Genomic DNA, 13,934 nt, shown 5'->3' on the forward strand with positions numbered 1-13,934 from the left:
GCCCCTGTCAGAGTGCTATGGTGGCGCTCAAAGCTGCCCATCTCGGGGCACCATGGCGGAGGGCAGCCCCTCTCACAGAATGCCAGGGGGAAGCCCAGGGCAGCCCGTCTCGGGGTCCCGAGGTTCCGAGGGCAGCCCAGCTCGCTTCCCGCTATGGCACCGCACGACCTTTCCCCTCAGGGCACTCAGCCCCTCCCCGCCCCTCCCGCGGGTCCGCCGCCGTCCCACAATCCCCTGCGCCCCGGCCCTAGCAAGATGGCGGTGCTGGGGGCACCGCGGGGCCTGGCGGGCGCAGCCTCCCACAAGCGGCGGCTGCTGCTCGCCCTGGCCCTGCTGCGCCCGCCGCCCGCCGCCGCCGTCGCTTGCTTCTCCGGTGGGACGGTGGGGAGCGGGCGGCGGCGCGCCCGAGCCGCCCCGGGGAGTGCACAGGTGTGTGGGGGCACCGGGGCGGGCGGTGAGGGGCGCCGGGGGCTAGGAGGGCTGAGGGGTGGGCGGTGAGGGGCTGAGGTGGCGTCGGGGCCCGCGGCGCTGCTCCGCTGGGTCTGCGGACACCGCCCCCTTCGTCCTTGCCTTACCGGTATCGGCGCCCGCCGCCCCGGGGGACGCGGGGGGGACCGGCGGCTCCCGGAGGCCGGGACCCGAGGGGCCTCTCATGGGGAGGGACCGGGGGTGTCCTGGGGTCTCTTTGGGGACAAACGTTAAAACCCTCAGTGTCTTTGAACGGATGCTGAATACGTGTATAGTGAGTAACTTCTGCTGACAACTGGTTCTGCCGCTGTGTGCGGAAAGGGAGTTGGGGTTGGAATGCTTTCTGTCAGCTGTGGAAGGTTGTAATATGTCCTAGTGAATTATTATTTATACAGGTAAAGTATTAAGTACTTTATCTCAAATTAAGTCCAGCTTTCAGTAATTCACGTGCATTTTTCAAAGTGGCTTGAGGAGATGTATCCCAGAGACTGAGGGAATGAACTTCCATGAAGTCTCAGCTTGTAATTCTGTTTGGTAATAAACTTTTTTATCCCCTCAGAATACTGCTGTTTATGAGTAACTTTTCTTTTTCACTCACTTTGACTAGCTTTTCCTGACAGGCAGAATTCTGTCAAGGACTCCAGTCAGCTTTAACTTACTAGATGAGATGAGCAGGACTGAAAGGGTAAATTTTGGAGGTTTTAGTTTTGAAACTTGTGTAAGAGGCTGAGAGCTAAAGTCGATGCAGATCAAATATTTTACCCATATATTTGCATACATTAAAATATACCTGAATGCTCAGTATTGTCTGGTGTTCCTGGAGACGTATTTCAGCTGTTAGGGAACAAACAGCAATGTTATTATGGTGATGAATAGAAGTATTAATTATATTCCTGCTTTGCTTTTGAATGACTTTATTTTCATGCAAGAAATGCCAGTCCCTGCTGATCAGTTTTAATTGCCACGTGTCACTAAATGTGGATTTGCACTAGATTTGCTGAACTAGAGAGCTAATACTACATCTTTGGGCTATATATATATGTGTTCATCTCTTTGGCTTTTTAGTTTCTAGGCATTTTTGTGTTAGAAAGTGGTCAATGACTGCATTTTTTAACAGTCTGGTAATGAATTCTCATTTTTGCATCAAGTTCTGTTTGGCTGAAAATTAGAATTCACGAAATGCACGAGCATTTATTTTATTAAATACTCTAACAGGATGCTCAAACTGAAGTGTTCTGGACTTTTTGCTTATAATGCCCTTCAAAATTTTGGTTTTTCAAAAGTTTAATTAAGTTTGCTGACAGAGGAAGATGTTTTGTCCTGACAGCAAGGACTTTACAGAGGACACAGTTATACCAGAGCTCCTCACTGCTGGGGTAAAACCCCAATGGGGAGTGAACTCCACAGCCACAGTCCTGCTTTAATTGATGTAATTACACAAATAGCAGAGGTTTGTGGCAGCAGAACTGGGTCAGTCAAGAGTTATGCCTGTTACAGCTCAAAGTGGTGAACAGTACAGCCATAGCTTAACTCCTGGGGAAAAATGGGATTAAAGGAAGGAAGAAGCTCTGGTAAAGTGACCTTAAGTTGTAACCATTCTTTTTGAAAAAGTTAATTTCAAAGACTTGCCGCTCATCCCTCTACTCTTCTTTGCATTCATGTGGTACTTGGTCTCCTGTCTTCATAGTTTCATGTCAGTTGTAATTTTTTTTAAGCTTACAGTTAATTGAAAGCCTGATTGTATTATAGTACAATATATGTATTTTCTATGGCACTTATTGCCATGAGAGTCAAATACAGTAGAATTGTTTGGGTGATGTTGCATTAAGATTCAAATATTTTTTTCCCCTCATACTTATATTTTTTGGTAGTTTTGATTAGAGTCTTGCTTTTCGGAATACTAAGTCATGTAACATTTGTATCCTGGAGAGGAAAAAAGCTAAATTTATGGAGGGGAAAAAACAGGTTTCATAAATATTGTGGAACTTCTTTTGATATTGAGATCAGTTTGTATTTCCATAACCACAGCTCCTTCAGTTCAGCCTCCTGTGGTTGAAGCAGGCAGGGGTTCGTCATGTCAAAACTTGTTTTTGGAATTTAGGATCTCTGCTGAGTAGAGAACTGGCACGTTGGCTTGATAAACTTTCATGAGTAACTGAACAATTGCTGTTGAGTTTTTTCTAAGAAACTTGTGGGTTTGTTTTTTGGGTTTTCTTGTAGAAGTTTGCCTGTATCCAAAATTAAAAGCAATGGCAAATTCTATTCAGTGTAAATATGGAAATTAATATAAGAATTAGTTAAATTAGATAAAGGGAAAGAAAACAACTTCTGACTGGAAAGGTCAAACAGCCCTTAACTATATTTTGCTAGGAATCTTTTTATGCAAAGAAATACACTGAGGAGTTTCTTTAGGGAAGAACTTTGGCAGTTGTAGAAAGCAGGGCTGTGTAAGTTATTGTAACTGTAACGGTACAAAACAGAGACTTTTTCCTTCCATTATCTTGCCCTTCCAGCTGCCAGTGATAAAGAGCTTGTTCTTCTGCATAACTTAATATTATCCCTTGCTCTGGAAGGGGTTGCAAGTGAAGTTTCAGGTATTTTTGTTACATTTATTTATATTTTAGCTCGGTTTTTTATTTATTTATTTTCACCTGAAGCTTGGTCTAGTCTGTAAAATCACACTGATACTTCTTTTGCAGACATTTCATGTGTTTGTGTGCATTGCTAAATTCTCTTCTCTGGACTCTGAAGGTGCAGTTGGACAGTCTCAGGCAGTCAGCAATCCTCACTGGCAAATACCTGCTTTGTAAGGGGCTATTTGAAATTCCCTGAATTTTCAAAATCCCTTTAGAGAGGAGGCATTGCTGTTGAGCAGAGCAGCAATCCCATATCTGTGCCTATAAAAATGGACGTTAAAAATTGCTGTGAGGAAGGATGCTCCATCCCTGGAAGTGTTCAAGGCCGAGTTGGATGGGCTTGGAGCAGCCTGGGACAGTGGAAGATGTCCCTGCCCATGGCAGAGGGGGTGACACTGGATGAGCTTTAAGGTTCCTTCCTTTGCTCTTTACACATCCAGAGCAATTGCACATTGGCCACTGTTAAATGTAGCTCCAGTTAGGTTTATATTGTTCATACTGGTGACAGTTTAGCTTATCATTATACCTGAATATTTTCACCTTTTTCTCTCATTTTCCTCCACTCTTTTCTATTCATCGTTTCTTTTCTTGCCATGTAAACGCAGTAGGATTAGTTGTGGGACTTAAATGCTGCAGAGGAACTTGAATCCCACCTTCAGTTATCTTCTCTGTTACAATTAGTTAAAAAAAAATCCTCATGAGATGAGTGCAGTTTGGAGCACAACGTATAATATTCCAGAGAGAAGCTTCTAAGTGTGGGCTTGACCTTGTACAAATGTGTTTAATCCCTGTTGTTTGTTTGCATTTGTAGTATTTTAACTACTAACCACAGTCATGACACTTTAACAACGTGATTTTTATGTGCAATCAGTACTAGACATCTGTTTCATCCTTTAGAGCTTATAGAATCATATCCAAAAATACATTAAAAGAACATAATGGTGCAGAGTCAGGCATTCAGGAGTTAGGAAATGCCAGAATTCAAGTTCCCTGCATTATTTCTTAAATTCTGAAATAAGTAGGACTTGCTCCTGGTTCTTTAAAGCAATAACCTGCTTCTTTTATGTGTTGTGATTAGATTCAAATATGGTTTTTCTTTGTAGTTTTAAAGCTCTTGGGAGCCCTGGTGAGGGAAAGTGGAGTCCTAAGTCTTCCTGCAGGATGTGTGGAGAGTGGCAGGGAAAGCTTCAGCCCCTCTCATTTGGGCAGTTTTGCTGTCAGTGCTGTGACAGTCAGAGGAATTAGCAGTGAAGGAAATTATTCACCTTGTTTAACTCTTTGTATCTTTGCTCACATTTGTTTTTTAGCAGAAGCTTGGGAGAGGATTGATACCTCCAGTGTTCCAGACTCAAGACTGAAAATAAGAACAAGTTTTTCTTTGTATCTTGTGCAAAACCTTTAATGTTTTTGCTGCCTTAAACCTGTGACAGTTCATAGCTTTGGTCAAGAAATCAGGCTGTCTATCTAATGCAGTAATTGAGACCAAATCTGCTGGTGTTTCAGCAGAAGTTATTTCTATGATGTTGTTTGCTTCAGTTAGAAGTGAACTCTGAGAATTTTGAGGTCAAAAGAGATGGATTTTTAGTAACATTTTTATAATGTCCTGTGGGTACACTCTAGAAAACAGTGATTAGCTACTTTGCAATGCTGCTGAAGCATCATAATTTTCCCATTATATTTTGTGTTTATCTCTGTTTACACTGTCATCATTCCTGTGGAAAGTGTCTTGCTTTAGATGGAATCCTTTGTTCTGGCACAAAGCTGTTGAGTTATGACTGCATTTACAAGAAAGTGCTTTAGAAATGCACTTTGTTTAACCCAGGTCTTGGAAGTATCAGGATGGTTCACCCAGGCCAGTTAGCTCTACTAAATGCAAAATCTATAATTATGATGTTCATTCTTTCTCTGTATATAATGTCATATAATAGAAATGTTTGGAATAGCAGGTCCGTGTGATGACTTGTGGAGAAATGGTTTTAATTTTCTTTGAAATGACTCATGAAATTATTACTTGAGGTATGTGTCTTAGGAAGAAAAGGATGTTTAAGGCAAGGTATAAAATATATGATGGTACTGCTGTATGTCAAGGTTAAAATTGCCCTTTTTTATGATCAAAGGGTTTTTGGGTTTTTTTTTTCCTATTTGTCCTTTGCTAAGGGCTGATGAGCAGCTCTTTGACTCTTTTGCTCTTGGTGTAATTATGTGGAGTGAGGAGTATGGTTAATACTGTAACAGAACAGTGCAAGATTGAATATTGAGTGTCAGAACTGGTGTGGCACCTTCAGTGCTGCCCAGGAGAGGTCCCTGTGTTTTGCCATGGGGAAGCACTGCCAGCCAGTCCCTTTGAGGAAAAGAAATAGTACTTTTCAACTATTTTGGTACCTTAAAACATAAAAATTTTGCTTTGCAAGGGAATGTGTAGAGTGTGGCACAGTTGGTGCCAGCTGTGTGTTACAGGTTAAGGTGCATTGAAGGATCTGTGAATATTGCATATATTGTGTCCTAATAACCTAAAACTTGTTGCCAGCCCTGTCCACTTTATCATAGTCCCAGTGCTTCCCAGGCAAAAGCTGTAGATTTGATTTGCTTTCTGGAGACAAGCATGGCATGAGCTAAGAGGAATTGAGAACCTATAAGCATAAAAATAGCATTTCTTAATGAAAAACAGGACAAAAGACTATTTTTAAAAGAATTCGGAAGACAACCTGGGAGAAAATTAAAGTGAAAGGGAAAACTGGGCTTTTGTTGTACTTAAGAAACAAAGTGATGAGAGTGGGGATTCGGGGAAGGAAAATTCAGTTGATTGTCACTGAGCATTTCTGATGTGTGAATGTAATTTATTTTACAGCTGCTCCCCACCAATTTTCTTTTTCTGTGGTCAGTTGTTAAAAAACAAAGCCATCTGCCTTCTTTTCATGTGATGCTTGTTTACATAAACTAGATGAATATTCTCTGAATGTGAAGTGCATGTTCTGCATGACTCTGTTTTCATTTCTCTCTTTTTTTTTTTTTCCTTCTTTCCTCTCTTTTTTTATTCTGTAGATTCCACCAATCTCCAGGCAAAGATCTTGGCATAGTCTGGGAGGGAATTATTCAAGGCCATTATTGGAGCATTCAGAGGTGGGTATAAATTGTTCCATCAACTTGCAGCTCATGAGAAACTTAAGCCCTTGGAGCATCTTCCAGTTTAGATTGCTGTTACTTTTTTTTTTTTAATGTCACTATTTACATTTTTGAAGTTAAATAGCAACTTATGTTTCTGCCCCTAGAAGTCTTTTTGAATCTCTGCAAACTAATGATAACACAATAACTTCAAAAAAGAGTTCTTAAAAGTATAGGTTTTGCATGGTGATGTTTAGATTAATTTATTAAGCATAGAAAATACCCAGGTAGGGAAGAGCCAGGTAGGAAACTCTGAGTTTTCCTTCAATATGTAGGGCTTTATTCCTTCAAAATTCTGCTTAAGTTGTAGAATATTCTCATAATTGAGTGCCAGAATGTCAGGCTCTTACTCCTATAAGGTCTGCTTGCTTTAAAACCTGTGCAAACACAGGGAAGATGCAATTTTTCCTGTTCATGGAAGAATTATGACACATTTCTGAGTAACACACTTATTTGAATGAAGATGAGAAATGTATTTGTCCTGCTTTTCTTTTTTGTTTTTAATTATCAAATAATAACCACTCATAACTGACTTAAGTAGCTACAATCTTTGGAGGGTCATTGTGACTTCAGAGCATGAAATCTACTTAGATTGGTTTTCTTATGAGATTTTTCTTTAAAATGTAAGAAGTGACATTTTAATTTGGGAAACCCTGGGGTCTGCTATCAACCAACATACATAAAATAAGATTGCTAATGAGCTTTTACATAACTTGAACCTGGAAATTGTCAACATGTAGCAAACCTTTTAAACAAAGAGCAGATTCTTTATTGAAAAGCTTTAACAGGTCCATTGTTTGTGGCGGGCACTTTGAACTTGGAAAAATGCCTGGTGGTAGTGAGTTGTTATTTTTTAATACATCTACATGCATAAATAAATTCAGAAGTTTTCTCCAGGGAATCTTGGCAACATGCTAAAAGAAATGAGCATTTGTTTTTAACAAGCAGGTTCTTTTCCAAATTGTCCCTGTACATGAATTGCAGCAGGGCCTCTGGAATGAGACAACTTGTGTCCATTCCCATTCTGCTAAGAAAGAGAAGTATTTATCTATCTATCTATTTATTTATCTAAGCAGATTTATCTATTTATTTTGCCCTTAAGTAAAATTACTCTTACATACATGAAGAGAGTATTACTGCTTAAATGTGTTCCACTTTACCTATTAATGTGCCTGAGTATGGTTATCCTCCAAAACCTCAAGGTTTTTTCTGTGTTCTTCAGTTCATTTTCAATATTTAAGGATCTGCTATCTTTCCCTCCTGGCTGCTTGGAATACGTTCTTTGCTGCTAGGATTATTATATCCCTTTTTTATTATTGTTTTCTTAAGCAAGGCAAAGTTTTTAGAGGGAGGTAAGATTTTTTATTAAAGCAAGTTTAAACTGTTTGACGATGAGGGAGGAAAACCAGGCCAGTAGTTCTTCTTTCTGCTGAGGTTCCTTTTTTTTCCTGAGGTTCTTGCAAACTGACTTCTCATTTTCACACAGATCCTGCCCAGGTGGCAGCTGATAGAGAAGAGGATGTGTTGGCACGGCCATGCTGGTGGAGGGCTTCACACAGATCCAAAAGAAGGGGTAAAACTTGTTCAATTATTATTGCTCTTTAAATAAAAAATGTTATCAGATTCCCCAAAAAAACTAAAAACTGAAGACCTCAAGGAACAAATTGTCCAAAATTCACTTGGTAGATATATAAATATTGTAGTAGATACTGTTAAATTGTCAGTGTAGACTTGCTAGCTCTTAAATCACCAAATGTTTTTGATAATGGTGTTGAAGGGCTTTATTTATTTTATTAAAAATACCATTTTACTGTTACACAGTCCCTTGCAATTGGCCTGGAATAGATTCTTTTGATGGCAAATGTTTTCTTGTCATTCATTGGGTTGTTGATCTTGTTTGTGACTGATATTTTCCTGTGACTTGGCAGACAGGATAGTAGAAATCAGCTCATGGGTTATTGCATCAGTTGGTAAAATCACACTTGAAATGAGAGGGGAGAGAAGTAATTAAATTCTGTGTATTTTTACTTGGAATTAATACATCTGGTATATTTTGACTGTATTTCTATTCAGGAAGCACATTAAAATAATGATGGTGGTATGTGAGGTAAAGCATCTTTTATTAGATCAACTAAAAGATTGATCTTTTATTAGATCAACTGATTACAATCAGAAAATGAGGCAAACTTTTGGTTAAAACAGGACATTATCAACTGTGTGATTAAAATTGCCAAAGGAAAGCTCTTGAGTGTACAGCACTTGCATCTTCTCATTTCCTGGGCACACTTATTTCTGATGCTTTGTGTATTTGCAGAATCATTCTGTGTGAATGGTTATAACTTGTTTAAACTTGGGTGGAATCTTCCCCAAAATTAGTGAAGACCACATTGATGACAAACTGAATTTTCAGTTTCAGAATCCAGGTCTTTCAGGGCTGCTTTGCTGGTTTGACTGTTCTGAGGATGTCTCTCCTACAGCCTCAACTGTAAAGAAATTGAAGAGTTCAACCTAGGATTTTCTTTCAACTTTTCATTTGAGAGTTGTCCCTTCATTGAATCCAGACCTGTTTTTGCTACAGACAGAAGTCAGGAGAGGTGCATGTTTTATAGTAAGGGGGAATTTCATGACCTGAGGTGTAGCCAGCCTGTTCCAGTAAACATCTGTGATCTTTTCTGCATGAGGCACAGGGGGAAACAAAATAATTTGCCATCTTCAGTCAGTGGTACCAGTGGCTCTGCATATAACATTAACTTCAGACTCATTTTAACACCGTCCTTGCAACAGGTGTAAGCTCTTTTCAGAGATTTCCTGGACAAAAAAACTTAAATCAGAGAAGCTGATTCTCCTTCTCTGTTTCACGTATTTAAATTCCAGGATTTTCTCTAGTCAGAAAGGAAACGGAAAGTTCTGTTTAGCACAACACAAGTAGCCTTAAGGGATGTTAGAAGTTCCTTATAGCAATATGTTATCCAAAAATTTTGATGCCAGATGATATTTTTTTAATTTGCTGGCATTCTCCCTTCAGCTATTACTTGAGCTATTCCTGTATGAATCAATCCCTTAATTTCTTTACTCCAATAAAGGTTAATAAAGGACATGGTCAGTTAAGGCTGTTGTCTAACTAAACAAATACCAGCTGTCCAGGAGAAGGCAGCAGGAACCAGCTGTGGAAGAGGTGAAATGTGTGAAGAGTGGAAAAAACCAGGGTAATACTGAGTTTGCCAGGAATTTCTCAGCAAAACTGTGGAAGGGAAGGAAATACTCTGTTGCTCCAAGTGCAGTTCCTGTATCTCATGTATACATGTGCTTGTATTCAGTGTGTAAAAATACTGGCACCCCATTTACCACATTTTTTCCCCTTAGGATTATACTTTTAGGAGAACTGCAGGTGAGATACCTGTCAGCTCTATTCCACCTTTCCCTGTTCCAGATTTTTTCTGACAAACCAGGCTGTTCATTCTGACTTTGGGAGTGACATTTTAAATTGCCCCTTTTATAGCAGCTTCTGCAGGTACAGAACTGAAGGTTAAGGATGAGCACAGAGTGAAGGGCACATTACCTTCATCTCACATGTAACTACCAGAGAAACTTACACTTTTTAAATTCCAAAATAACTTTTACTTACAGCAGTGGCTGCTGTGCTGAGTATGCTGAGTACTGAGATCAGAACTGGTCTTTACCAGCTTTGGGGTTTTTTTTGGTGATGGTTGGGAGAATAACCTCATGCAGGGGGAAAAATCTTGTGCTGGTACAATAAAGGGGATGATAGAGCTCCCTGAGGGAGCACACAGGGAGCCAGAACCGGGTGTTTCTCTCTTCATCAGCAGTGACAGCTTAAATTCAAGTCAAACTACCACTTTGTTGCATCCCGCTTCTGACAGCTCATCATCCTGGCACAGGCTTTATCCACCAAGTGACAGGATCAGCCCAGTGAATGCCTTGCAGTGCTCAATAACCATGGAGATTCTTCCCGTGAAGAGGATTTATGGCTTTCTTTTTTCCCCTCTCTTTAGGTATTTTAAAAGGTCCAGAACGTGGATGGGATGGGTAGAAGGGACAGGAAGTTGGTCAATAGTCATTCTTCTGCAAATAATCTTTAGTATTGCATAGTGTGTTTTAAAAACATGCTGCATTCAAAAAGAGGAAAAGACTTGCCTTCTTTGCTCCCTGCTGTATTAGATTTATAATATTTTTCCTTCCATTCCTTGTATTTCTGTAGAAATAGACCTTGAAAGAAAATGTGAAACATTACTGCCATTTAAAAGGAGGTAAAATAAATTCGTCTCTTAACCTTTTTATGTACCTCAGAGAATCAAAAAAGGGCCTGAGTCCATTGAACAGATTGCTCATTTTAATTCTTAATGTTGCCACTTGCATATTTAAACAATTTTTAACTCATGTTTCTGTACAACAGTAACATTTATTTCATGGTAAACTTTGATGTAATATGTGTGCATTTTGCATCCTTTGATATTTCTTCTTGTTCCTTTGCAAGGCCTTTGGCAAATGAGTGGCTGCCTCCTGACTTTTTTCTAAATGGATTTACTTCTGTCACCGTTCAGAGCCATGAAAAAAGGAAATAGATTCCTTGTTTGCAGCCAATATATTTTGTTCCTTTTAATAGCTTTTCTGTGCAAAGTCTGCCTAGCCAATAGCAACATATAATTAGAACTGCTCTGATTGCACTTTTGTATCTTTTGTGTTAATGTGGTACCAATTTTTTTTAAGTTCCTTTTAACCTGTAAGTGGTGATCAAAGATATTTTCCACGTGTTTGAACTGCATTTTATGCATATCCTTGGCTCAAATGGAAAGATTTATGTATATGCTGCAGCAGATATCTCCATTTTTTAAGTGGGTAGGACACAACAGAGGCACTTTTGCATCCTCTCTCCACTGACAAATCTTCCATATATCCATTTTTTAAAAGTAGTTTGAAATGTGCTTATCCTGCGTAATGTTCCAATACATTTGCAGTTGGTGACAAAAGGCCTTGGTTTTGCTTGAAGCTGCGACTAGAAAAACTGAGATGAATTTCCTGGTGCTTTTAAAAGCTTACCTTTATAGGATTGGCTTCCCTGGTTGCCTCAGCAATTTTACCTTTTAAAAGACCTTTCCTTTCTTGCTTATTCACCCCAGACCTTAACAGAGAATTTCTTTTCTAATTCAGTTTATCCTCAGACAGTAAGATTTATTGTAATAGTCCCCCTTCCTACTGACTTCTGTCATAAGTGTCATCTTTGAAAGGTGTGCACTAACTTTTTGTTCCCCTCCCTCCTCTCCACTACAAAACATTGCCTGAAATGGAGAGATTAGCTGCCCTTGCTGCCCTCCTTTCTGTCTTAGATAACCCTCGTGTCTTTCAAGTTAAGCCCGGTGTAGCCAACACAGAAAAATGAGTTGTTGATACCTGTGCTCTGTGTTGCTGCACATCCTCTTGTTCTTAATTAGGAAACATGGTTTAGGCTGCAGAAAACTTAGCTTGAGAGTTCAATGTGATAATCAGAAGTGTCAGTGATAGACATCTGTCCATCTGGAAAATAACCTAAATTTTGTAAAAAAATACATCAACCAAACCCAACAACAGAAAAACAATCCCAAAGCAAAACTTAAAATAAACCCAAACAAAAAAAGTAATGTTTTTCAAGCTTTCTTGTTAAATGGATTGTGCTCTTACTTAGAATAAAATTTGAGATTTGAGGGGAACCTATTTTAAGAATTCAGTTAAAATTGATAGCATCAGTTAAGCCAGCACATGGCCAAGTACATCCTCTGCCTTGTGAAGCCTGAGTATCCAGTGTCAGGGAATGTTCTCCAAACTATTTCAGTTTATTGTGGACCTTTCAGGCTTCCTTCTTGCCTCAGTTATTTTGTTAATTAGTTAATTTTTTTGCATTTCTCTCCTGTTGGTTCTAAGCTATTTTAAAACATCTTTCAAAAAAGAAGTAACAAGCCCTTGAGGAGATAAAAAAGAAAGGTCAGTTTTTTTGTTCTGTGAAGTATTTCAGGATGAGGAATTGTGGCTTTCTATGTTGGAGTTGCAGCCAGCCAGACTTATACTATGGAGAACACGGGATGTTTTAAGGCATGTCAGGGATATAAACCTAAAAACTTCCATCTTGAAATGTTCATAGGCAGTCTTAGTCTTCAGACACTGACTCAGACTCAAATATGTATTTCCTGTCAAATGAAATACAGAAGAGATCCAAACGTATAAAATGCATTCTTATTTATAAGTTATTTTACTTCCCAAGGTCTCTTTGTAAGGCAGTGCCTTTGTCCCTTCCCACAGCTGAAGGAGATCGATGCCAAGAAGATCATCCGGGCGATGCTGTCCTACGTGTGGCCCAAAGACAGGCCAGACCTGCGGGCCAGGGTCGCCATTTCCCTGGGCTTTCTGGCAAGTGCCAAGGTAAGAACAGATACTTGTTGTACTCCCACAGTTGCTTTTCATCTGCACAAGAAATAATTTTCTTTTCTAGTATTGAAGGGATTTTACGCTCTTAAGATGTTTGGGTTTTTCATAGGAGCATATATGAGGAATAATAGCTTGGATTTTGGAACAGGCTGTATCTGCAGGTAATACCCATGTGTATGTTTAGGGAGGTGATGATGACAACCAGAATTTTTGTTTGCCTTGATCCCATTAATTTAGCTCAGGTTTTTCCATTGCCAGTTAATTATTTACCTCAGAAATTACAGGAAATGGGAGTTAAAGGCTGTTCTTCTCTTCTTGTGTGGTGCTGTCAGACAGGATTTCTTCAAGTCTCTGTGCCTGTTCTCAACCCTGAACTTGATCAGTGTGATGGTGCCTATTCCCAGGTCTTGCTGTGCTGTGGAAAGGGGATTTGAGCTCCAGTCTGTTGATATTTCTCCATGGGATAACAGAGGAATTAATTGTTTTGGGGACTCCTCTGGTGTCTTAATATGAGAGAAGCTGTATAACCTTTTTGTATTTAACAACCCTGCTTTCATTCAAATAACTTTTCATGTAGTCTTTGATTATGAAATGGAGGATTGCTCTTTCTTTTATTTCATTATGTGAAAGGATCTTCTATATTCTGACCTGCAACAACATTAGTGTTTATTTGTTCTTTCAAAGAGTTTGGCATGCAAAAGTGTTCTGAAGATTAAAAGGGGATATAATTCAAATTCTGTGCAAACCTTGTAGAAATAGTTCAGAAGAGCAAATGTTAGCTTCCTTTTGCTTTAAATAAAAAAAAAAGAAATATTTGATTGCAAAATACTGGGAGGAAGTTTTGTGAATTCCATTGAGACATCCAGCTCAGCTGGGTTGCTTTTAAGTACAGCAATTTTAACCAAACATAAAGCTAATATTAGCACTCAGCACCATTGCTGTGTTATGAAAAGAGAGAAGAGACAAATTTCAGCTGTAGGTGTTAGAAGAGGAGTGCTTGGGAGAGAAATGTGCTCATTTCTGTGAGCTGAAGAGGAATTGCTGGTCTACAGTGCTTTCTCAAGAGGTTTTTATCTCTCAGGTACTCGTGGGTACTGTCTCCAGCAGATATTTGGGTTGTGCTGCAGTTCAGGATGTTGCTGATAATGCAGGTGATGACATGCAGAATATGTCTGGACTGTGCAAGTGAGCTTCCCCCCTTTTTGTGTGCCTGGGCAAACCCACAGCAATTCTTTCCACTGCCTTTTAAAA

The 13,934-nt window shown here is 39.6% G+C and overlaps 1 protein-coding gene across 1 annotated transcript in view; it reads left to right on the forward strand.

The window, feature by feature from the left end:
• Nucleotides 1-247: 247 nt before the first annotated feature.
• The window catches only part of ABCB7 (ATP binding cassette subfamily B member 7), a 35,551-nt gene continuing 21,864 nt past the window's right edge, over nt 248-13,934 (forward strand). The window contains exons 1-4 of the mRNA XM_005527396.3: nt 248-429; nt 6,147-6,224; nt 7,753-7,839; nt 12,558-12,677. Coding sequence (XP_005527453.2) covers nt 256-429; nt 6,147-6,224; nt 7,753-7,839; nt 12,558-12,677 — 459 coding nt within the window. The 5' untranslated portion in view covers nt 248-255. The remainder of the gene's footprint in view (nt 430-6,146; nt 6,225-7,752; nt 7,840-12,557; nt 12,678-13,934) is intronic.

This window comes from Pseudopodoces humilis, chromosome 15 (genome assembly GCF_049639895.1).
Source record: "Pseudopodoces humilis isolate 2021_Gansu_Grassland_sample_001 chromosome 15, ASM4963989v1, whole genome shotgun sequence".
NCBI lineage: Eukaryota > Metazoa > Chordata > Aves > Passeriformes > Paridae > Pseudopodoces > Pseudopodoces humilis.